This window comes from Podarcis muralis, chromosome 9, assembly GCF_964188315.1.
Source record: "Podarcis muralis chromosome 9, rPodMur119.hap1.1, whole genome shotgun sequence".
Taxonomy (NCBI): domain Eukaryota; kingdom Metazoa; phylum Chordata; class Lepidosauria; order Squamata; family Lacertidae; genus Podarcis; species Podarcis muralis.
In genome coordinates, this window is record NC_135663.1 from 45,648,510 (window position 1) to 45,674,614 (window position 26,105).

General features: G+C 43.7%; 1 protein-coding gene across 1 annotated transcript; it reads right to left on the reverse strand.

Annotated features, from left to right (window-relative positions):
- Positions 1-5,803: 5,803 nt before the first annotated feature.
- On the reverse strand, positions 5,804-26,105 carry LOC114604287 (kynurenine/alpha-aminoadipate aminotransferase, mitochondrial). Its single transcript, XM_028744292.2, has 13 exons — positions 26,033-26,105; positions 24,405-24,573; positions 23,810-23,942; positions 21,846-21,920; positions 17,350-17,559; positions 15,562-15,627; positions 13,890-13,972; positions 12,919-13,015; positions 11,801-11,862; positions 10,168-10,232; positions 8,570-8,676; positions 8,342-8,443; positions 5,804-7,817 (listed from the first exon to the last, which is right to left on the reverse strand). The coding sequence occupies exons 1-13, from the start codon at positions 26,097-26,099 to the stop codon at positions 7,776-7,778; spliced, it is 1,278 nt and encodes a 425-aa protein (XP_028600125.2). The 5' UTR covers positions 26,100-26,105; the 3' UTR covers positions 5,804-7,775.

Consider the following 26,105-nt stretch of genomic DNA (forward strand, 5'->3'; position numbering starts at 1 on the left):
TGCACCCTTTATTGCAGTCTGTTGAAACGTAGATTGCAAGCTTCTCAGCATACAGAGTTTGGTTGCTACTGCTGTTGTTGCTCCTCCTCCTCCTCCTCTGTAAAGTACCATGTACATTGATGGCATAATAATGATGATGTTTTGAGTTCTGACCCACTTTTCCCAGTGTTCCTATAGTAACCATGGCACAAGATTGGATCAGAGCTTTTCCTTTACATTGTTTTGTGTTTCTAAGTTCTGGAGAATTTGGTTTGCTGAAATACCTTCTTAACAACGGCATAAAAGTCCTTCAGAAACAACCGTACTCAAAGCAGCCAAAACATGATACTATCTGGTAAGGTGCAATCAAAATCCAGACTTTATTTAGCACAAGCCAATGATGTAGGCAACTGAACATGATGACAACCACCACTTGCTTTTGGAGACACTTCCCGTGGAAGCCAAAAACTTTTAATTGCTAATTATAGCAATGTGAATCAATCTTTTGCGATAAACATAGCAGAGCAGTTCACTCCTGACTGTGGGATTATTTAGTTTTCCAATAATAGGAGTACAAAACACATGCTCTCTGCCATTTCTCAGCACCAATACTGAAAACAATGCAACTAGAGTGTAATATAGTGCCTTTTATTTGAACTCAAATAAAACCTTACAAGCAATGGGAAATTGTACTGCGCTAAAATCTGTCCTCCATTTTCACAAAGGTTGTTCTCCCTTGCAAAAAGGGCTTCCATTTTCCTGCCCTGTTCTTAGGGAATTTTGGTGGGTGTGGGGTTTTGAGCTTACCTTATCATTGTGAGGTAGCTGTGTTAGTTTCTGTTATCACTGTGCAGCTGCGTGGAGTCACAGGACTCTGTTTACATTCCAGAGACATTCCATACTATTGGAAGTCTCACGGGAGAGGAGACGGGATGTGACGTTAGTGGTTTCTTGTTTCCTTTGTTCCTTTGTTCAGTTGCTCCCTGCTCTCACAGGGAGAGGATGTATATTTCTTTGCTCTCTACGTAGCTAGAAAATAAAGCATAGCAATGTAGCTCATACTATCTCATCCTTCCGCGTGCTGTTTTGATGCTCTGCTGGGACGGCGTGCCTGAGGCCTTATCAAAGGATCAGGGCATCAATTAATCGCCGGGAGGCGATTCCGAAGATGAGCCTTATCAGCTCGGTCGAACGGAGATTCCGACAAGCTGAAGGTGGTGTGTGGCTTAATTTCCATTAAACATTAGTCTACCACTCTGCAGCTTGTCTTGTAACCTGCATTTTCTGATCTGAAAAAGCCCCATGAGAGGAGTTGCCTCCTGATATTTTCCCTTGTGCTTTGACCGAAGCATGGCCTACTTGGAAAGGCTGCAGGGTGTAGACTGCTGGTGAGGTGATTTGTACAATGAATGAAAGGCCACAATCTTGACCACCTCAAAGTAAGGTAATCCCAACACCCATGAGAGTCTCACCCAAACTTTTATCTTTCCCTTTGCTATTTCTAACACAATTTCTTTACTCATTGATGGAGAACGGTTAAAAAATGCAGGATAATTTTTTGGGGACAGCACTTGTAGAAATTACTCTCCTGTAGTGTGCTGGAGCCTTGCACTAATGCTGTCATATCATGTCCCAGCCGACATGTCGCAACTGTGCTTGGTTGTGTCAAATGTCCAAAGAGTCAATCTGCAAATAAGTAAACAAATAATGCCTGCATGAACACTAAACACAACTTTTCTGTCAACACTTTCAGTCAAAACCTTTGTTTCTACGTGGTATTTCTTAAGGAAAAGGGAAACAGATCGCCCTCAAAGGACACGGCTCAGAGCGTTTTCACAAAGTTGCCTCTGAGCTTCTGTTGCATTATTTATGTTAACATTTGAGCGCTGCTCATGCAGGAAACAAAGCCGAGAAGGGGCATTTGTAGTGCGAATCAGTATTCTGGTCAATGTGTTTTTTTATATTGGCATTACAAACTTGAATGATACAAGAGCCCTTTAAGCCTCGTATGCAAGTCCAGAGGTGAAAAGAACAGGAGCAACTTAAAAACATTCAAAAGGCACGACTGCAGAGAACCATGGAAACTGGTCAAACGCCTAGGAAATGTAGATGGTGAATATTTACGTTTTCCCTCTCCAATGCATTTTGGGAATGTTGGAAACAGGCTGATTCACAGAAGGACCAGAGTGGGAATGTTGTGGCACAAAGCATTATAGCCCCGGCTGCCTAACTAGGGTCTTAATCCAGAATCAGGTTCTGCCACAATGGCACTGTGTGCAAACCTCACCTCCATTTAAGGCACAGCTATAGGTGTTCGGGCATCTGTCTGAATATGCAGACACCAAAGCGTGTGCTTTGGCAGAGCTTTGCATGCTCTGCACTTCCCCTCAATGTGCTCATGAGCGTGTCCCTTCAGTCCCCCGCCTTCTGCAGTTTCTACAGCAATTGTGACAATGATAAAAGCAGGGTCTCTGATCACACAGAGAAGTCTACTTCGTAGAAAACCTCTTCAGGCCTTTCCCAAGCAACACGGGGATGACTAGGGATGGAGGGAACCCCCACAATGCACACAAGGAAATTGGAAGGGGAGCCTGCAGGCACACACGCCCAGCTCCCATCTACACTTTCAGCGTTCTCATGTTGAGACAAACATCTGAATATGCTTTACGGAACTCTACTTTGACATATGTTATAAATCACGGTGAAAATGTTTGACTGCACATGTGGTGTGTCCCAAGGCATTTTCTTCAGTGCAGATCACATTTAGAATGTGGGGTTTCACTCTTAGCATTAAAAGTAAAGTTTGCAGATCATGCCAAAGAACACTGGGCGAGATCCAACCCTCTGGCACAAGTGGAGATTGCATGCCGGAGGAGAGGCAACAACGTCTCAGAGCATCCCCTCATGCTTTATGAGTTGCTGTTCTCCTCCCTGGCCTTTTGAGAGAGCTTTCAGCGGCCACCATTTGGAATGGGAAGCTCTTGAGCCACCATCCACCAGCAGAATCACTTGTGCTGGGTGAATTTCTGATCATATTATCTTCCTATCAAGCTGGCATTTTGCAGGCCAAAAATGTCATACAAATACACACAATGTTTATCATTTCGAAGCTTTATTCTCTTTTTATGGGATACAACTGTTGTAACGATTCAGCCCATGAAAGGGAGATTACAAAATGAGATCAGTTTAAAACAGATCCAGTTCTTTAGTCTTAAGTTCAATATTGCTATATGCAGGGTGCATTTTGATAACATAATAATTTATTTAGTATTATTCTTAAAAATTTCTACACCGCCCTTCATTCAAAGATCACAGGGCAGCTTACAATATAAAAACACAAAATTAGATAGCACAATACCCTCAAAGTATTGTTATTAATTAAGGGCTACAAATAATAATAACCAAACCCCAATAATTTGATAAAAACATAGCATGCAATCTATGCTATCATCTGTCAATAAAACTATCCACTACAAGCTCAGGAAAAATAATGAGGAGCAAACTTTGTTGCAAAGGCACATTTTCAGTTCAATACATATAGTTTCTAGTAGAAATATTTGCAGATTCCACCCCAAAACAGTGTCAGAAAGTAAATGTTGCAGGTTATCAGCTTGTGCGATTTTAGCTAAATTTTCTGCTCCATCCTTCTCATTAGTTAAAAGGAATGCCCCCATAATGATTACAGTGGTACCCCGCAAGACGAATGCCTCGCAAGACGGAAAACCCGCAAGACGAAAGGGTTTTCTGTTTCGGAGGCGCTTCGCAAGACGAATTTCCCTATGGGCTTGCTTCGCAAGACGAAAGCCCATAGGGAAATCTCCGGGGACCTGTTTTAAATTGCTGGCGGTCGGGAGCAAAGACTTTCGCCCACAGCCGGCCTTCAGAAGAGGTCCTGGACCTCTTCTGAAGGCCGGCGGGGGGCAAAAGTCTTTGCTCCCCCCCGCCTGCCTTCCCGGGACAGCGGAGACTTCTCCACTGCCCCGGGCGATCTTAAAATGCTGGCGGGCGGGAGCGAAGCGTTCGCTGCCGACCCCCAGCATTTTAAAATCTCCCCGGGACAGCAGAGAAGTCCCGCCCCGCTCGGGATGGCGGCGCAGAGCTGTCTGCCGTCCCGGGATCAGCGCAGCTCTGCGCGGCCATCGGGAGCCGGGGGCGAAGCCCGCCCCGCTCCAGATAGCCGCGCAAAGCTGCCTGCAGTCGCGGGATTGCAGGCAGATCTGCGCCACCATCCCGAGCGGGGTGCTAAGTCCCGCCCCGCTCGGGATGGCGGCGCAGAGCTGTCTGCCGTCCCGGGATCAGCGCAGCTCTGCGCGGCCATTGGGAGCCGGGGGCGAAGCCCGCCCCGCTCCAGATGGCCGCGCAAAGCTGCCTGCAGTCGCGGGATTGCAGGCAGATCTGCGCCACCATCCCGAGCGGGGCGCTAAGTCCCGCCCCGCTCTGGATGCCAGCGCAGAGCTGTCTGCCGTCCCGGGACTGCAGGCAGATCTGTGCCGCCATCCCGAGCGGGGCGCTAAGTCCCGCCCCGCTCTGGATGCCAGCGCAGAGCTGTCTGCCGTCCCGGGACTGCAGGCAGATCTGTGCCGCCATCCCGAGTGGGGCGCTAAGTCCCGCCCCGCTCTGGATGGCGGTGCAGATCTGCCTGCCGTCCCGGGATCAGCGAAGCATTCGCTGCCGACCCCCAGCATTTTAAAATCTCCCCGTGTCCCGGTGAGATTTTAAAATGCTGGGGGTCGGCAGCGAAGCCCTTGTTCCCCCCCAGCCCCCCCCAGCCTTCAGAAGCCCTTGTCCCCCCCCCCAGCCTTCAGAAGAGGTCGGGGGAGAGACTGTCCCCGGACCTGGTCTGAAGGCGGTTTCCCTTGGAACGCATTAATTGATTTTCAATGCATTCCTATGGGAAACCGTGCATCGCAAGACGAAAAACTCGCAAGAAAAAAACTTGCGGAACGAATTAATTTCGTCTTGCGAGGCACCACTGTATTTCAAATTGCAGAAAGCTTCTTTTGGAACCTGAGAAGGATCAGAGCCTTCCATAAAGGGAAATTTATAATGTCAGTAAAATACTTTTTACGGTCAGTAATACCAGTGGGGTTGATTTGACGTTTGATAACACAGACAGTTCGGTCTGTGCCAAGACCTATTTTATTCACTTTTAAAATATTTTTTTTAACTACCGCTAGTTGACTATGTCCTCTGTCTGCCCCTGCCTAGAAAATAACATTTATGAATCAGCACAAGCTTCCCAGATGTAGTCAGTCAAGACAATTCTTTCAGTAGACTGAGAAGATTCTGCTCTTAGCAACAAAACTGAGTCTCTCTTTGCTTCCTTTGAAAGAATTCTAATCCAATAATTGAAAATGCAAGAATAAATGGATTCCCAAGTCTATAGGAGAAGAATCCAATGAATATTTTAGGGGCACCCATAATTGCTCTAAGGATTCTTTTCTGAGAATTTTGCAGATCAGTTGAGATCAGAGGGGCCCCAAGGTTGCACTTTAAACCATGATCAGTTAATTATTGTTTTTATATTTCTCACTCACCCTTCACCATAAGGTCTCAGGGCTGGTTATAGCAATGAAAAATACAGTATTAAAATCAGTTAAAACAGTCAGAGATTGTTTGAGGACTTCGATATTAGGAAAGAACTTTAGGACCCCACTGGTTGCCTGTTCCGCCTTCAGTCTAACATGCTGAACATTTACTTTCCAATTGCAGATTTCAGGAAAGCAACCTCCCAGATAACAGATATAATCAATCCACTTAATCATGTGATCATAAATGCTTCATAAAGGCCTTAGATATTCTACCAAGAGAAGCGACTTTTCCCTTTTCAGAGTTAATATTAAACTTTTTATTAAAAACAACAACCATGAGACAAACTCACAGGCGCTTCTGGAACATCAGAAAATAAACAATGTCAATCTGTGTTGAGTAGTAAGGACCATTTGTTCTTGGCAACTGACAAATCATTTTAGTAGTGTGGCCATCATATATATTATCATCAAAAAACTAGTAACATTGAGAAATACTTTTAGCACGGTGGTTATATATTATGTAAAAAAACTGAACAGAAAGAGGGACAAATATGATGGCTATCATTACTGTAATCTGTATCATGTGGTTAGCAGAAGTAGCTTTCATCTTCATTTTTGTAGTTCAATGGATCTCAAACTTTTTTTGTCTGGGTCAGAATAAAAAATTGCTCATAACACACTGAAATTTTTATTGATAAGAAATACATTGGAAAACAAAAAGTAACAACTTCTAACACTGCTTGATTTTGAAAAAAATATCTATCCATAATCTGCAAATATAAATAATAAACAAATTATTTAAACAAATTATTTTGATAGTACTGTATACTATACCATACTTAAATGTTTAAATGTTTCTTTGATCGTCCTTGAATCTTCCCGCAACACTTGCCATCCTCTCCTGCCACACCAGTGAGAACCACTGATATAATTTATAGTGTAATCCTTTACATGTTTACTCATAAAGAAAGTCCTTGGCCCAACTTACTTTTGCCATTCCCATTTGGATTTCAGGGATTCACTGCCAAGTGGAAAGAGTTCAATCTTCTTGCTTTCCTTAGACAGATATCAGGTTTGCCATTCTGCATGGAGAGCGCAGCTATTTATTTGGAAATGGGTATTTGATCAGTTGAATGTAAATTCTGGGAGGATGCCATGAAATGGTGGCTGCAGCTACGCTTCTTGGCAGCTCCTGCTACTTCTCTCCTTATTACTCTCAGACTCTTTTCTTTGTCAGTGGATGAGAGATAGAGAAGATGCAGGGCACCTCTACTGAAGTTTGTGGGCTATAATGGTTTAAAAATAATTTCTCATTAAAATCTGGGGAAAACATGTTGATACACAAAAGGGGGTGTTGTTTTATAAACTATTTCAATCTAGCAAAAATTAGCAAGGCTCATTGAGGGCAACACTTCCGCCACAGCTTAATTTAGATCTTCCTGAATAACAAGAGCCAGTGTGGTGTAGTGGTTAAGAGCGGTAGACTCGTAATCTGGGGAACCGGGTTCACATCTCCGCTCCTCCACATGCAGCTTCTGGGTGACCTTGGGCTAGTCACACTTCTTTGAAGTCTCTCAGCGCCACTCACCTCACAGAGTGTTTGTTGTGAGGGAGGAAGGGAAAGGAGAATGTTAGCCGCTTTGAGACTCCTTCAGGTAGTGATAAAGCGGGATATCAAATCCAAACTCTTCTAACCAACATTCCAAGATGTCAATATACAGCCTCGAGCAGCTGATGTGATACTTTAGGAGTGCTGCTCCCCTGTCCTCTGTCTGACTGAGTCACTGCAGCACACTGGGATGAAGAGAGGGAGGTTTGTGTGACAGTGGCCAGGTTGGTATGGTGAATTGGCTCCACTGGAAAATTTACACTGCACCAACCTTGCCACTGTATCCCTCCCGCTCTCTGCAGCGACTCCGTTGGATGAAGCTCAGGTGAATACTGCAGCCCCACCTTATGATCTGCTATGGACAACCTGAAAACAGCACCACCACCATGAGGGGAAAGGTGTGCATTTTACATCATAGCATACTCTGCAGACCACAGATAGCCAATGGGATGCCCGCCAAATGTTGCACTACAACTCCCATCATCCAAGGAGCTATGGTGACTGGAGCTGATGGGAGTTATAGTCAAACAACATCTGGAGGTCCCCCACAATGGTTCTCCCTGCTGTGGACAGTTGGGAAACCCCAGTGTGTTTGAAAAAGCCGGAGTTTCTACCGTAGATTCTTTAGCTTATCAAGGATTTTTCGTTTGGTAAAATCATAAGGCTTCTTTGATGAGCTCAGCCAACCTCTGAAAACCCTGCAATAATAAATAAGAATGATAACTGGTTAGGATTGGAGCCATTCAAGTGTGGGTTCAGGGTCTGCCACACAAGTCTCAACAAGGCCCTATTTATTCTTTCTCTTCTGCCTATTTTGGCTCATGAGCACATGTGAGGGCATTACATGGGCATTCCAAGGAATGGGAAGATGTGCACTTTCCATACCTCCCCATCTCTATCTCTCATGGTCCAGAGCTAGATATAGGAGGTGTATACAGACCTTCTGTGGCATGATTTTGATTGGATAGGGACCTTACTGCTTTATTTCTAAATTACCTGATTTGGCAACATTCCTACACCAAACAGGAATGCTTTGAGCTCCTTCCTTTGAAGGTCAAACCCTTGGCCACTGTTCCCAAATGTCAGCTCCCAACCCTTCCTCTCTCTGAAGGGCCAAGTCTCCACAGACCTCAGGGGAGTCTGGCCCTAGTGACAATGATGACAGGAGGCAAATCTGACCAAAGAGTTGACAAGCTGGCAGGCACAGCAAGACTGCACTCACCTGATCAATCTGGCTTGGAGAAGAAAGCGAGAAGGAAGCTCTGACGTAAGAGCTGGGATCGGAGCTGTTAATGTTAAACGCTCTTCCAGGAACCAGCAGCACCTAGAGACAAATCTTTCATGTTCAGTTCATAAGCTTATTCTGCCTCTTCCAATATTAGACACTGTTAAAACTATTCCCTCTCTCCCAACATTATTTTAGGCCTAGGATAGTATAGATTTTTCATACTTGTTTCTCCAAAGCTTTCTTCATTATCAACTCTTGTGTATCAGAAACTCCCTTGATTTTCATCCATAGAAACATTCCAGCTGCAGGTGAATGCCAGTCTGCTAGGCCTTAAGAGACAGAGAGAAACAGTCAGGGAAAGGAAAGATGTAAGAACATAACTTTCGTGCCATAACGAAACTTTTCTTCTTTAACAAGTTTGGGTTTCTTTTACGTTCTGTGATGATTTACTGTAAGACTTATGAGCTGCTCTTAAGCCATCTGCTGTGCACATCTTATGTACTTCTCTGAACAAATGAGGGAAATTATGGACTTCCACCCTGTGTTACCTTCCTTCTGGCAATACACCTCTATCACATATAGAAAGGGTGATGTCAGATGGCAGTGGTAGTGCAAACTATTTACAGTGCAGAGCCACAAGTTCATGTCTGCCTCAATCACTAGCAGAATCCGGGAGTGGTTGTTTCCTGGATCTCCCCCAACATAAAAGTCTCATTACTTCCAGCCTTTTCCTTCCCTCTTTGCACCTTAGACCTCTGTGCAGGGTGGGCGACGGAAGGGGCATGCTTCCCTCCTGGCCAGCTTGGCCAGGAGCAGTGCTAAGGCTCCCCGCAGCATCCTCAGGTCCTTTTACCTCTTCCCCACTGGAGGTGGGGCTTTCCTCATCACCGGAAGAAGAACTGCTTCGCAAGATTTTCGGAGGCTCCCTGTAACATGACTGCCCCTCTGTTTCCTGTCCCTGTTCCGATGGCAGTTCCCTGACAGGTGAGGGACTTTTTTTCCTGCCTGAGGGCCACATTCCCTTCTGGGCAATCTTGTAAGGGCCACATGACACTAAGGATGGGACATGAGGCAAAAGTGGGCAGGGCAATGGATATAAATTCTACCATAGGCTAGTACAACGCTGTACAGTAGGCTAATACACTCACACACTTTTTCCTATCCCACCTCCAGGGAATGAAAGAGGCATTATCAGAGTTGAAGGACACATTCCAGCCAGGTATAAACACCCGATGAAGGTGCAAAAAGGGCTGCGGAGGAGTGTGGCCTGGAACATATCCAGCCCCCAGGTCTGAGGTTCCCCTACCAATGGCATCAGTGCGGGATTTACGTATAAGCTAAGCAAGCTATAGCTTGGGGCCCCACTCTCTTGGGGCCCCCCCAAAAAATTTAAAGGGAAAAAACCTGGATGCACATTTCCAAAATTTAAGCTAAAAAACAAATAAAATAAAACCTACATACAGCAACAGTGTTTTGTGTTGTGTAGGCACCTATGATGTAAGTAATGGGCCCCGCCTGCTAGCCTGCTCCCTAAAATATCACTGGTTTGCTCATTTCTATATCAATTACTTTGATAAAATACATATTTTGTTATGTGCAAATGGCTTTAGATACCTATTAGGTCCATAAATTACCATATAGCATATATTCAACACAAAAACCAGTGATAATTTGTTGTTGACAAAGGACAGCTGGGTGTATAAAGGGCCCCATTACCTTCAGTAGCTTAGGGGCTCATCAAACCTAAATCCGGCCCTGAATGGCACATACAGGAACAAAACAATTGGTTTACAGTTCAAATATTACTCTTGTCTTCAAACCTTTTAGCCACTTATCTGCTGCCACAAGCATCACATCCCGCTGCTTTTTGTAAAAGTCCACCACACTGGAATACAAACATCATTGGGGGAAAAGCCATTTCAACAAGAGAACTTTTGCATCATTAAAACTCTGATGGCAAAAACGAAGAGTACGAGTTTATAAATGAAACAGAAATCTGTTACAAACCGAGGGCTGGAGTGTACACAAAATGGCGACTGCAATGTGGAAGCTGGTTTTAGTCCCTCGCCATTCATCTGCGTGCAGTGGCTTATCACACAAAATGAAATTTCTTGTCAGTGCTTTTTAGGGGCAGGCAGGTGGGAGATAGTGGTGATTTAGAGAAAAATCCCTAAATCCAGTGGTGAGTGACATGTAGAGAGTCCTCATGGGGCACATATGTTAAAACTACATGGCTGGTCTTTGTGTATGCATATCCTCTTTGGTGCCATAGATTTCAATAGATGTAAATAGCGCATAGGTACACATCACCGTTTTGAATGTTTAATGTTCATAGCATTAAGTATGCAAATACTGGCGCCATGTAATACTGTGCTCACACTCCACCCCCATCCCTGGTAGGTCCCTACATATGCTTCTCACTATAGTATGCTATTAACAAGTGTGTGTGTCTGTACTGGGGCAAGGTGAGGCTCTTCCAATGGTACTATTAATTGGCCAGTTGTAAAATAATACAGTGGTACCTCGGGTTAAGTACTTAATTCGTTCTGGAGGTCCGTACTTAACCTGAAACTGTTCTTAACCTGAAGCACCACTTTAGCTAATGGGGCCTGCTGCTGCCGCCGCGCTGCCGAAGCCCAATTTCTGTTCTTATCCTGAAGCAAAGTTCTTAACCTGAAGCACTATTTCTGGCTTAGTGGAGTGTGTAACCTGAAGCGTATGTAACCTGAGGTACCACTGTACATGTTTTATGTTTCCATGGAAGTTTTATGTTATTTAAGTATTTTTATCTTCCTCTTCAGCAAAAAAAGGTTCCCATGGCAGCCTATGTAAGATTAATAAAAACAGTAACAAAAAAGGCAACCTTGCCCGCAAATAAACTTACAATTTAAAAAGACATGACATAAAAGGAAGGGGGGGAAAGAATGCAGAAGTTGGAGGACACCGTCAGTTCCTGGAGTTACAAAGCTCTTGACCTGGCCAGCTCTAATGGAAATTCATGGATAGATAGAAAGGAAGAGCCAAATGAAGCTGGTCTCGCAACACAGCTACTGGAGTATATGCTCTTCGATGCACAAAATACAGAAAGTAGGACCAATGAAGTAATTATTTGCCTGCGCTAGACACTGCACACAAATTGCTTTGTGAGGCAAACTGGATGACACTAGCTGTCTTAACATCCCTAGCCTTCTTGGCAGTTCCACGGTTCCTTAAGTTTATAATTAGCCACTCATGGAGTGGCTTATTTCTTGCCCTCGTTCCAAAGGTCATGATGTACAGCCCTGCCTGGTATAAAAAATGCAGCAGTTCTGTCTGATAATGTTAGAAGTAGAAGCCTGATTCTAATCATGTTTCCTTGAAAGTCTTAAGCATGGAGCCTTGGGCTACTGGAAAATAGCCCAACGTGAAAACAAAATGACAACAACATAGTAATGTAAAATATACATGCATTACCCATCTACGTGGTCCAGGAAACCTTTTTGTCCCCACTGTTGAAGAAGCTGGGCTATCATAAGCTATGGAAGTAAAGCTTAGAGTAAATATCTCATCAAACAGAGACTAATAAACAAGCTAGAATGCCTAGATATTAGAAAACCTGCATGCCGTGCAGTGAAATCCTTTGCCAGTTTACTCAGAAGTAAATCCAGTGGGCCTTACTGTCAGGGAAGTTACGTAAGATTACATCCAATATTCCCTTTAACCTCTTTAATTTATTATTTAGTTATTTATTGCTTCACATTTATGGCTCACCCTTCTTTCCCAAGTGGAGCTCAGGGAGGCTCACACCAATAAAACTACATAACTCCGAACAACATTATATTACAGAGATTAAAGCCAGCATGGTGAGCCTGTTAGCCTGATACAGCTATTCTTATCTCTCTCCAAGGTTTTTGATCTCTATAAATCTGTATGCCCAGTTCTTAAGGTGTTCCACAACTACAGAATAACCCTGTCAAAGTGATTAGGCCCAGTGCTGCCGTATAAGTTTTAAGCAGTGTTCATTTGCCCAGAAGCAGAGACTGCATGTACCGCTCCCTTGTGTGTTGCCATTTCCCTTTCCACCCTTCTCAATTATGCTGCTAACTCAAAGGAATAGAAATTGAATCGACAAGGGGCTAGTTGCAAAAAGCTCTAGTTCCCATAACATTCTGTGTTGTTAATTAATACCACAGATTCCAAACGTTTAAAAGGTCTTTTTAAATTAAACTCAACCCTCTTAATTCATAATTACTTTTAATAATAAATTAAAAGTAGTGCTAATACGTGACAATTACACTTATTTATCTACACACACGCATGTGCAAACTTTGTGAAAATTATGCTGAAATTACAAAAAAGGTGGACAATTTTACATAATGGTTTTCTCATTGGTTGGTATCCAATTTGTGCAATGTGAATGTTCGGTCAGCGTAAGGATTTCTGCTTGCACAATTGCACAATGGAATAGTCCCCCCTCTCTCCCAATGCACCCCACAAATCTGCACCCCAGGAGCTGCCCCAACCCTCATGTTGTTACAATGACGCTTTCCACAGTTGTTGCATATACTTTTAGAAACCTTGTTGGCTTTTACCTGCGTGAAAGTACTGGTATGCATTGTGGAAACCTGAATATGGAGAATAACTCTGTCGATGAGAGGCTTGGGACCAGTTAGAAACCCTATCCTTAGTCTATGTAAAAAAACAACAATTAATTCAAATTGTAACATTTCATCATTTAAATATGTAATTACAATTCAATGCATTTGTGCTGGAATATCTTCCTTTGCTCCTGACATTTATCGTGACTTTCAATACATAGAAGAGAATTATGAGAGAGGAAGTAGAAGGAAAACGAGACAATACTACAGAAACTGGAGAAGAACCTAGGAGTTCAAGCACCTATAGCTAAGGAACTTTTGACAGCTCAGGTGAATGCTTAGCATTTGCTGTACTTGCACTCTCTAGAAAAGAGCAGAATCTAGTTCTCAGTAACTGACAAGAGGGAGGACAGAGTGGCAGATGGGGGGGGGGAGTAAGTGAAATAAAATTAATGGGGAAGGCAAGAAGCAGTCTTTCTTTTATGGTTATAAAGGTAAAGGGACCCCTGACCATTAGGTCCAGTCGTAGCCGACTCTGGAGTTGCGGCACTCATCTCGCTTTATTGGCCGAGGGAGCCAGCGTACAGCTTCCGGGTCATGTGGCCAACATGACTAAGCCGCTTCTGGCAAACCAGAGCAGCGCACGGAAACGCCGTTTACCTTCCTGCCAGAGCAGTACCTATTTATCTACTTGCACACTGACGTGCTTTCGAACTGCTAGGTTGGCAGGAGCAGGGACGAGCAACGGGAGCTCACCCCGTTGCGGGGATTCGAACCGCCGACCTTCTGATCGGCAAGTCCTAGGCTCTGTGGTTTAACCCACAGCGCCACCCGCATCCCCTATGGTTATACCAATAGTTTAAGGTTCTTTCTGCAGTCTGTGGCTGGAAAACCCAAGCTCAGAACCCACATCATTGCATTTCCATTTTGGGGCATATGGTCAAGAAAGGAAAAACCGATATTACCCAGATGAGAGGATCTTAGAGAAAGAGTCTGTCCTGATAACTCGACCATCAATATCCATGGAAAGAAATGTTGGTGCCCAAGGCTTGTGGAAAGAACACAAAGGTTAGTTAGTAAAAGTTAACACAAGAATTCCAGTGCTTTATAAGCAGAAGTATAAGAGGGGTGTATAATACATTGTGGAAGGTTAGTTCTACTAAAAGTAGGCCCATTGAAATGAATAGATCATTACTAGCTTAAGTTTATTCATTTCAATGACTCTACTCCAAGAAAAAATTAGTTGGCTCCAACTCTTAAAACGTACACAGTTTTTAACCTATTTATGCAGCAACACAGACATGCCCCTGATGTCAGAGTCCCACATTCTTTCTCATGCCTTCATTGTCAGAAAGCATCTTGTTTGTCTGCATGAGAAATGGCAACGTTTGAAGTGACGGCATTTCCCAGCTGCTACTATGGCCATTTTGCTTTTCACCACTTGCCAGAGCCATTGAATTCAGTATATGGTTGGAGATTTCTTCTTTCCAGTTGTCAGGAGCCAAAAATAAGGGTTGTGCCAATGGTGAGAAAATCCCAAATGACTGGGCACTGACTGCAAATACCACCAAGCCATGGGCTTTTTGTTGCTAGAAACCACTTTGGAACACGAGGATGGACAAGTTTTACCCATGCAGGAGAGCTAGTTGGAAGACTGAAGCCCTTTCTGTCAGCTGGGTGGAGGATAAAGGCAACAGAGGGATGATGCCTGTCTGTCTGTCTGTATATCTATCTATCTATCTATCTATCTATCTATCTATCTATCTATCTATCATCTATCTATCTATCTATCTATCTATCTATCTATCATCTCTCTCTCTCTCTCTCTCTATCATCTATCTATCTATCTATCTATCTATCTATCTATCTATCTATCTATCTATCTATCTATCTATCATCTATCTATCTATCTATCTATCTATCTATCTATCTATCTATCATCTATCTATAACTATCTATCTATCATCTATCTAATCTATCATCTATCTATCTAATAGGATAGATAGGTAAGGAAAAGGCAAAAGACACAAATGATGAAGAGAGAAAGGAAGGGGACCAGAGGAGGCAAAAAAGTGAAGGATAAGGAGAAGAGGAACTGAGGAAGAAGAGGTAGAGAGAGATCCCAAACAGGATGTGCTCTAAGCTTAGACAGGAAATGGTCTGAGCCTCAACAGGAAGGAAGGAGCTAAGTATTCTGTCACGAGTTCTGAGTGTTTCTGTCTGTGAGCTGCAGGAATAGCTGTACTGCCCACTTCAAGACCTCTGTCATCCACGGGTGAAAATATGTGTATTTTGTATACAAAATAAAAAGGCTCAAGAACGTGAATTTGTGCATTTCAAAAAATGTTTATTGATGTGTAAACAAGATGGAACAGGCTCATGAATAAATGTATGTTAAGCTGATATGAACCAGAAATGGACTGATCTGTCCATCCCTACTTCCAAAAATGAGGCACATGACATCCTTTTATTTTTGCACTTTTGCAAATGCCATGATGAGAACATAACTTTCCGCTTAGTGGGGAAAGAATAGGGAAATATCATTTCAAAATACAATCAGTAATGTGGTATCAGCAGGATGCAAGTTAGAAGAGATAGCAAAATCTATGCTAGCGCATAGCAGAATTGAAAACTCACCTTATCAAACTGAAGGAAGTAATATGGATCATCTTCTATTATGAGGAAATCATATTGTCTTGCAAGCTGAAAGGGGGGAGGGAACAACAACCCACTGACACATACGTGCAATAAAATATTTAATCAAATCAGAAACATTCTGTTCCCCAAATGGTTCCCCTTTAAGCCATTACACCATCACACAAAGTAGTCTTCAGGTGTGTCAGGTGAATCCAAACTTTGTTTCAAATGGAATTATGAATAAGCAGTGGAGATTTTTGCCCTGATCCTAAGATCTGTGTGCATTCTCACATGCACCCGCATCTCTTGAAAATGCTGGGATTCTAATTAATTCCAATGGAGAGAGGGCATGCAAAAGCATATGGATGCAGGTTAGCACTTTCCATGGAAGCTAATTAAGAAAATTGGTCTGGGTAGCAGCAATCCATATACGCTTTCAGGCTCGAGTGGCTGGAAGTGAGGAGGATCAGAGTGCAGTATGCCAGACTCTAAATGAGTGTGTTTAATGCTTTAATCACAGATTTAAAAGTATATCTGTTAATTGGGCAAGTCATTAGCCACATGCAACAGATTTCTTCTAAAAATTGTATTTGCTAGAGTACATAAATATGGAACTTAAAAGAGGGAAAGAAAACCCTTTTTACATCTCAACCACATTGGCGCCACAGAACATGCATTTCATATATTTCTGTCCCATCTTTGAGGATGATCCATCACCAGGCAATTTACAATAAACATGTTAAAACCAAAAACAACTGAACAAGTGTGTGTGTGTGTGTGTGTGTGTGTGTGTGTGTGTGTGTGTGTGTGTATATGTATGTAACGGATTAAAAGCATATATGGGGGAGGGGTCAGCAATAAGATCAATACAACTATTGGAAAAAGAAAAGTTTTTAGGGACTGTTTAAAGGCAACAAGAGAGGGAACCAAGCACAGCTATTGGGAGAGGGAAATCCACAAGTGTGGAGCCACTGCTGAAAGGGCGCTGCCCCTTGCACCTGCCAGCGTGGTTAACATGGCAGGCCAGAGAACGACGTTTCTCAGTTTGATCTTCAGGCCCAGGCAAGTTCTTATGGATGTGGTGGTGGTGGCTGGGCTTCAAATGACCTAGTCCCAAGGCATTCTAGTCTTTAAACACATTACGTACCTTGTTGAACTCTCCTAGAATTAAGAAACTGATGTGTTTACAATCATGACCAAACAACACATCTACTGGCAGCACTGCCACTTTTATTACTCTCAGAAATCACATTAAGTCTTGGAGGGTTCATTTGGGGTCTGATTTCCACATAGATGGATCTTAGCAGCAGCAGCGGCGGTCAGCAGTGCTTTCCTGACATGACATCACATCACGGCTGCTGTTGTGGCTTACTGAGAGGAAGGGGGTAAGACAGCAGGAAGATTGGCTTGGTGCAAATGCCCTGGTGGAACCAATTGGTGGAACCAATGCATATGGCATTCCTATGAGTGCATTCACTGCACTGATCTCTCTGCTGCCCCCCAATGCCAGGGATGGGAGATCAGTTAAGTGTCCCTCTCCACCCACCAACCACTACAGATGAGAAGATTTCTGTATCTCTGTGAAGAGAATGTACCAAAATCCACTGACCTCTCCCAAGAGTCCCTGTAATATAGAGGTCTGTTCTCCACTATGTTCTTTATTAGTCAATATTTTGCTAGTACCTGAGACATAATATCCAGCAGGTCCGTGTGATATGTGTGAAACCACCTTCCCCACTTTTTTTTTTGCTAGAGCAGTGACATTAAATGCGCATTTAATGAATATACCTGATAGATATCTTTTTTGCGGTCTGTCGTCAGTGAGGCTCCAGTAGGATTGCCACCGTTAGGAATTGTGTAGAGAAATTTGGGGAGGCTGCTGTTAGGTTTTTTGGCATCTTCTGGGCTCCACCTGGAAAGAACTTCTTTCAGGGCTTTTGGAATAATGCCATGTTGGTCACTGGGAACATTGACAATGTTGCAGCCCAACGGCCTCAGCTGGTTTATAATAGAAGACAACAAGAATGAAGAGCATTTACTTAAGCAAGACATTTTGCATCACATGCAACTACTCTTGCTACAGTATTTTAATGGGGCCTATTTACCATAAATTGGGGGTTGGGAGCATGTGGCCCTCCATATGCTGTAGGACTCCAACACCCATCAGCCCCAGCCACCATGGTCAAAGACCAGAAATTTCTCAAGGGCCACAGGTTCCCCATCCCTGCCAATCAAAAAATGATCTTTACACTGCCTAATTCCCATATCCCACCAGCTGTCATGTAAGGGAAGCCTATCTTTAAGAAAGCAGATTAATTAAGAATCACTGACAGCTCATTCTTGACTAGCTGATCACCTTTCCGGGTTTACATTTTCCCTCTTTTCCTCCATCTTTTCACAGCTTGATCACACAGGGTATCACACTCTGTTTGCTGCATATACACTTGGTGTTGGGGAGGAGAACACCATAAAGCAGGCAGAGGCAAACTCCAGCCCTCCAGATGTTTGGGACAATTCCCTTCATACCTAGCTAACAGAAGCAGTAGTCAGGGATGATGGGAACTGTAGTGCCAAACATCTGGCGAGCCGGAGTTTGCCTATGCCTGCCATAAAGTATATAGTGAAACCGAGGGTTTAAATCACATGGAACAGACCATAAAAAATAGGATGGCATCCTGTGAAGTAGTTTCACTAGAGCAAGGAGTTTAAATCTGCTCTGGGGGTTCCTTCAGCCTTCTGGCACAGATTTGTGGATGGCACAGAGAGTGAGCAGGGAGAGGAGGAAAAAGGGAAGTTCTCTTGCAGAAGCAGAAATCCTTTGTAGCACTTTGTGGTTTTGTGGAGCTTGAAAACTTGTTGACCCGTTCATGAGCAGAAGTTGGTCCAAACCTTAATCTTTAGCTTACCTTTTGTAATCATTTGTCCATTTAAAAAAAAAAAAATCAGTGTATATGGCAATACACTTCCTAAGCAAAAAAGACACAAAACATTTCACACCCCCACATCTGCTTCCCTTCTAAAATATTACTGTGGAGTGGTGGGAATGAGAAAAGCAGCGGCAACAAGAGACCTATGTGAGCAAATGCAGCTTACTGAGATTTTGTTGCATATGGGGTGTAAACAATGAAGTAGGGGAATCACAGAAATTGTGTTTTGAGGAAGCAATTGGAGAGACATAGAGATGGTGCTACATATGTATTCTGAGAGGGCATCCCTGGAATAAGGTGTTGTGAGGGAGAATAGACAGAGATCGTCAAGAAACAGGAGATCTATTTAGAACAGTTGAAGGTGCTATGCAGTGGTGAAAAGTCTGTCTCGCTGTGTTCAGTGGGGCTTACTCCTAATAGATGTGCACAGAACCGCAGCCAAATGTGTTCATGTATCACGGAAGAGCTAATCTGCATGCTTACTGGCCTTTCTGAGCATTTTAGCATATCCTGCTATACAACTGATTTGCGGTCTGGTCGTACTCAGTTTCGGAATGAACCTTGTACCACCAATTTTTTTCTATGCCCAAGAATGGAAGCTTTTATAACTAAAAATAACAAGCTCGCCACCACAGTAGTAATGAGAACATCTATGAAACAAATGAGACAGGGGTGAGACACAGAAACAACATAAGGGTTGATTTACATGCCAGAGCAACCATATAAAAATCTCTATATAAACAAACAAAGCACACCAAGCAGTTCATGTGGAGAGGTTCCCATTTCAGGTTTTGTGAGTTTTATCGCATCCCTTCCAACAATTGCAACAACATGGAGACGCAACTGTCACACATAACCTGGCTTGTATGGTTGTGCCACACTTTAAATGTTATAGATTGGCACAGGGAACCTCAGGTCTTCTAGGCATCTCTATCTGGCCCTCAGAACATTCCCTAGGCCACAGTTTGGGCCTGTCTGGAACATGACCTTGAATTTTAATGCTTCTTGCTTGTCTGGATGGAGGTTAGACAGTGGTGTGTGGCAACTGTGTGTACAAACCTGTGTCCATACTGCAAAGGTGAAATTTGCACGTTACTTCATTCACTTTTGCCTCTGGCCCTGCTCACCTCTGGCACCCATTATAGATGTATACTTAACACTTTTTAAATGTACAACTTAAGAATGCGATACACAAACGTAAGAGACAGCTGAGACCCAGAACCGGACGCAGTTTCCTCTTAAGTGTAAAGTTTGGGAGCAAAGCTGGGTTTTCTATCACATAATGTGAGGAGCAGCTCATAGTCTTATCTCTCATTCCCGATCGGGTGAAACTGCCGGAACCATAAATAACTTGCCTCAACAAAAGAAAGGATAATTGCTCCAAAACGCAAGGTATTCAGAAACAGGCCTGAAATTTCAATAATGCTAATGGAGCAACCAGAGGAAAATACAAAGGTGTGGGCAGTTATAGCTGAGGTTTAAAATAAAGAGTCTGCAATTTCTCTTTCTGCACTAACTAGCCCTTCATTTATTAGGCCATAAATGAAATGCAGCTGCATTTAAGTTTTATACTGGGCCCCCCCCGGAATGGATAATGAAAAAATATTGCCAACAACACACTAAGTCGAACCATAAATCATCCAGACACCACAATGATTTGCAGAATCAGGGAAGGCTGAACTGTTGTATGTAATATTGACAGGAACAAGATTTATCCCAGCGTTTCTCTGCATCTACGGCTATTATACATTACTGTATTTCATCTAAACGCATGAGGCACGTGCTTAAAACTACAGAGCCGCAAAGCCAGTTTTTGCACATGAAAGCTCGCCGTTTAGTTATCGCCACACAATCCCCTCCCATGAACAGGAATGTGTGGAGAAGCCAGATGTGATGCTAACAGCATAGGCCTGCGCACATCTACTCAGAAATACCGTATTTTTTGCTCTTATAGACGCACCCGACCATAAGATGCACCCAGTTTTAGAGGAGGCAAACAGGAAAAGAAAAAGTTCTCTCCCTCTTTGCTCAGTGCCTCTCCAGCAAAGCGGGAGGAGAAACGGAAGGGGCTCTGTTTCTTCTCCCACTTCACTGAAGGGGCGCTGTGCAGAGAGGGAAAGCTGCGCAGCGCCTCTCCAGTGAAGTGAAGCCAGGAGCGCAAGAGGGATTGATCCCTCTTTCTCTCCTGGCTTCAGCGAAAGCAACGTGAAGCCTCCTGAGCGCTGCGCTCAGGAGGCTTCAGGTAGCTATCCATGAAGCCAGGAGAGAAAGAAGGATTGGTGTGCACCGATCCCTCTTGCTCTCCTGGCTTCAGCGAAAGCTGCGCAGCCTGCGTTCACTCCATAAGACGCACACACATTTCCCCTTACTTTTTAGGAGGGGAAAAGTGTGTCTCATAGAGCGAAAAATACGGTAGGTTCTACTGCGTTCAATGGGAAGTGGACACAGGCAGGAGGTCTGTGGTGAAATCCCCAGCATCTCTGACCAGGGCTGGGAAATTGCTCTGCCTGGGGACTTCCGGGTTAGCGCCATCGTCTAATGGCGGATCGTCTAATGGTGTCTCCAGTAACCATGTCAGGGTTTTTAAAAATAGTAATAGCAGCCAAAGGGGTAGATTTCACTAGGACTGCAGTGTGTGGCAAGGGGAGGTTTAACCTTTATTAACCCACTGTGAATGTGATGAAATTCTGCCGCCACCACCCCGTGGTTGCAATTATGCCTGAAAGAAAATCTTCCATTGGGATGAATGGGTGACTCCCTCCAGAGGCCAATAACAGCTGCTGGAAGGATTTTCAAAAGAAGTATAGCAGCAATGATGGGGTTAAACCTCCTGATCCTATGTGCTATCGTCTCAATGAAAATTACTGGAGTGGTTTAATAATAATCAATTCCTCTTCCCAGGGTCTGTTGGGAATGTAGCTCTGTGAGGAGAAAGGGACAACTCGCAGCACCCTTAACAAAACTACAAAGCTGTGGCTTTTACAATGTGGTTTCGTTGTGCTTTAAAAGGTTAGTGCAGATGTGGCCCGTGCATCTAGAGTTCAGGAAAGGGTTAAAAAAACCTCTCTAGCCCGCTGTTAAGCAGCAGTCAGAGTCAAACCAAGGACTCAAGCTTTACAGCTGCTAATATAATGTCTTAGTCTGTTTTAAGTGCATTATGCAAATATGACCCTAGATGGTGCTAGTGAGCTAACGCAAAATTCAATATATTTTTAAAAACGTTTTCTCAAAAAGCATTTTCACAGCGTTTTTTTTTAAATATATGTGTAGATTCCACCCCACTTGTTTTTAAGTGAAGATCCGAACTATACCAGCACTTGCCACTGTCATAGGTTTCCAGAATGATGGAATACTCACAGCTGCCAGTGTCCCGGGATAGGTGGGCGCATCTAAAAGGACCGTGTCTCCAGGATTAATCAGCATTTCAAATACCTACATGTTTAAAATATATAACATATATTATTGCAAGACTTTCTGTGTACCATTAATATTTCTCTCTACTTCTTCAGAAAGTGCCTTATGGTAGTAAAGAGTTAGCTATTTTGTAGACCAAAGTTGATTCTAAGATGGAAAAAAAGTATTATAGGAAGTAGAGAACTGTTCGTTGGGTGAATTATGGCTAAATTTGTGGAGGGGGGGGAACCCTCAAAAATATACATTCACCCTTTCAATAATGTCCAGGCCAGGAAAAAAACAACAACCTTGCATAACACATTACAAATGAATGCTAATTAAATGGATAGCAAAGTTATGGCTCATAAAGTCCTACTCAACTGTGCTATCACAGTCCAATTTTGTGCTCCTAAGAATATAAGTGGCAACAAAATGGACCGAAAAGCCAGAAAGCAGCTCCTTATTTATATTGCACAAAATGCTCATTTCATGGTGTACTTTGCCTGTTTCACAGGTTGCTGGCCAAAGCAGTACATGTTCAGCAATTACATGCAACCTATTAATTAAGAACAATTAATAAAGAACAATTTTATCAGTTTCAAAACTGCATAGATTATGATGTCAAATGCAGCAATTCTACTCTAAAAACAGCAATGTGGAATGGGAACAGCCTCCTGAGAATGGGGCTTGTGTACTTTTATCTAACTACAGATGTGCCTAGGACATTTTTGGTGCTTTTACATATAAGAAATGATGCTGGTGATGTTCTTAACTTGGGTAGCTGCAGACACCATCACTGTTCTCCTCCTCCTCCTCTGCCTGGGTGTTTGTAAGCCTGGGTGGAGTCAAGAGGAGGACAGACAGGGCTGGCCCAAGGCATTTTGCTGCCTGAAGGAAAGGGTGAGAAATTGCCTCCTCCCAGTCCCATTCGAGGTTCAAAAGCTCAGCAGACCACTGAAACTCCAGCGCACCCCAAGGCAGTGGCTTAGTTAAGCGGCTGCAGGACAAGTTGCACAGCACATGCACACAACACAGGGCTTGCTGCCCTGCAATATTTTCCACCTAAAGTGCCACCTCCATGGCAGGGCCAGCCCTGAGAACAGAGCAGCTTGGATCAAACAGGCAGGCTAATACTGAGTTGAAGAGGAACTATTGCCAGCAAAAGATGTGGCAGTTTGGCTGCTTTTGGTTCTTCTTCCCTTGCCTTTAGGATATCTGAAAATGGAGCCTTGCCTAATTTTCAAAGAAGTTCAAGATGGCTTACCCCCCCCCCCCAAAAAAAAAAAACAACCCAATGAGAAAAATAATAAAATCTCTATTAAAATCACTGATGTTAACAAATCACAGGGACCAAATTAGAGGAGATGAAGGAGACCCATGATCTGGAGGGAGGGAGCAGGCAAAAACTGGAACAGGGTCATGGTGCTGCAGAGGGGAACTTAAACTTCCCTCAGTGCTATTTTCCAGATGCAAGTCACGCACACCAAAGGTCCTATTTGTCCTGCTTGTGAAAACATGCAGGTTGTTCTTGTCAGATGTATCTAATCTTCTTCAGCTAGAGGTCTGGAAAAGTGGCATGGCAGACTTCCCACAGTGCGATCCTAAGCATGCCTACTCAGAATTAAGTCCTGTTGGATTCACCTGGGCTTGCCCCCAGTAAGTGGAGTTAGGACTGCAACCTCAGTTGGCAAAGGAATCCTTAGAAGATAAGAATTCAGGTAAAGCTGAGTTAACCGTTTAGGAGGTAAGAACTATGCTGACACCATATTAAAAGTACATCTGTATGGATCCTAAGATATTATGTCAATATTAGTGTGTTTTATCTGCCAGCCAGTAGTTGAATCTTTGCAATGCAAGGTAACAATGCACCGCATTGAGGAAAACGGAATAATTCTCATAACCTTCAACATATATTGCTTTTGTCTTACTTTACTCAACCCTTCTTGACTGCCGGTGGTGACACACAACTCCATTTGCCCCTTTTCAGGCTGATACTCAACAGTTGGAGGGTTGTGAAGATTCTTCTGCAAATCCTTCAGCCAGGATAATAGCTCTGGAATGCTAAGCAAACATTTCTCTTTCAAACCGTTGCATCAATAAACTCCTCATAATAATGTATTACATGTCCCCTTTCAAGATTCTCATCCTTTATTGATCTAACTTTAGATCTTGGTTGAAAATATTTTTGCCTCAAGCAATTGGGAGAGGAAGAACAAGAATGGATGCAGCTGCCTGGCCAGAAATGTTAGCCACCACTGTCTTACAGCCTGGTGCTGCTTCAGGTGCAAGGGACACCCTATCCAAGGCCTACCCATAGAGCTGCCACTTCCATAAAAGCTTCCCTGTTCCCTTGCTACTAGTATAAATTTTCACCAGCAACAGGGAAGAGGGTTCCTGTGGTGGTACTCTGTGCACTTGCACAAAGGAGCATGGGACACTGTGCCTCTCTGGCCAGGATTTATTTGCAACCCTCCTCTTGCTATTTCAAAAACGCTACTTGGATCCACGAAATCTGTAAAATACCCTGCAGAGGCTGAATACTGGAGAGCTCTCTTCATCAAGTCTTCCCCAATTTCAACCGTTGTTCCATCTCCAATGGTAATGCTAGCAGTTTTGAAGGGGAAAGTATTGGGGTTTGGTGCCCCTCCTGCCAGAGAAATCAGCGATGGAGGAGACCTCTGCATTAATTCAGCTAAAGTAAAAGAAAAGCAAAAAGAGAAGAATGAAACTGAAGATCCTGTATCAGCAGATGCTTCCTTTTAACCCCTCCTCATTTTATTTATTTAGATTTCCTACATACTCTATCCCAGGCTGTCTGGGCAGGTAACAAAAGTAAAATGCAGAAAAATGGAAAAACTGTATAACCAAGAAGCTCATTCAAATATAAAAGAAACCTCTACAAACATCAGTAGAAAGCCGGGGCCTTCTGCATATGAAGTGTTTGAATGAGCCATGACCTCTCCCTAGTGGTGGGTGGGGGAACAATTCAGAAAAGAGTGTGTTATGGGCTCCACTGGTGCGGAGGAAGCCAAGTCCTGTGAGCAACCAATGAAACAGCTGGGTATATGTTTATCTTGTGGAGAAGATCAGGTGAAGGCGATGGCAGCAGTCTCCAAATATATAAAGAACTGCCTTGCAGGAGATGGAACAGACTTGTCCCCTGCTGCTCTGAAGGGCAACCAATCGTTGAAAACTGTAGGGATACAGATTTGGGCTAAGGAGCAGGAGAATGTCAGAAGAGTCGTCTGCTGATTCGGGCCCATCAAGTCCAACTTCCTGTTCTCAGGGTGGCTAACCAGATGTTTTCAGGAAGTCAGCAACCAAGGCATGAGTGCAACAGCACTCTGCCCATCAACTATTCTCAGCAACTGGTTACAGTGGTACCTCGGGTTAAGAACTTAATTCGTTCTGGAGGTCCGTTCTTAACCTGAAACTGTTCTTAACCTGAGGTACCACTTTAGCTAATGGGGCCTCCCGCTGCTGCTGTGCGATTTCTGTTCTCATCCTGAAGCAAAGTTCTTAACCCGAGGTACTATTTCTGGGTTAGCAGAGTCTGTAACCTGAAGTGTCTGTAACCCAGGGAACCACCGTATACAGAGGAAGACTTCCTAAAGATAAAAGCCATACAACAGCGGGACAGAGGAAGTAATGGGCTCTTTGCTGGGGGTGCTAAGCAGTGGTTGGATGGTCATAGGAATGCTGTAGTTGCGTCCTGTGTTGTAGAACCTGCACTGAGTAGTGAGTTGAACCAGGTCTCTTCCAACACTGTCAAATGATCCTTTGATAGCTCAGGCCAGGCTTTCCCAACCTGGGGCCCTCCCAGCTGTTTTGGACTACAACTCCCAGTACTGGCTGGGGCGGATGGGAGTTGGAGTTGGATACCTGCAGGGCCCCCAGGTTGGTAAAGGCTGGCTCAGAGCATTGTTTAGGGCATAAGGGTGCCTGTGTTGGCCCTTCTGTTATTGCTCTGTCAAACCACATAGGCTGATAGTTTAGTGAGCTCATTTATATGCTGCCCACATAAAGTGGCAAGGAGGTCAACTCAGCTGGACTCTTGCTTTCTACACCTATACGGCTACCTATCACAAAATCATACGAACAACCTAAGGAAAATCAGAGGTTCTGGTTCGAGCGACAAAGTATGTACTTACTGAGGAGCCTTATCGGAGATGCTGTTCTTGCAGCACTGACTGCGGTAATGAATCGTGAGTAATTCATGCCTAA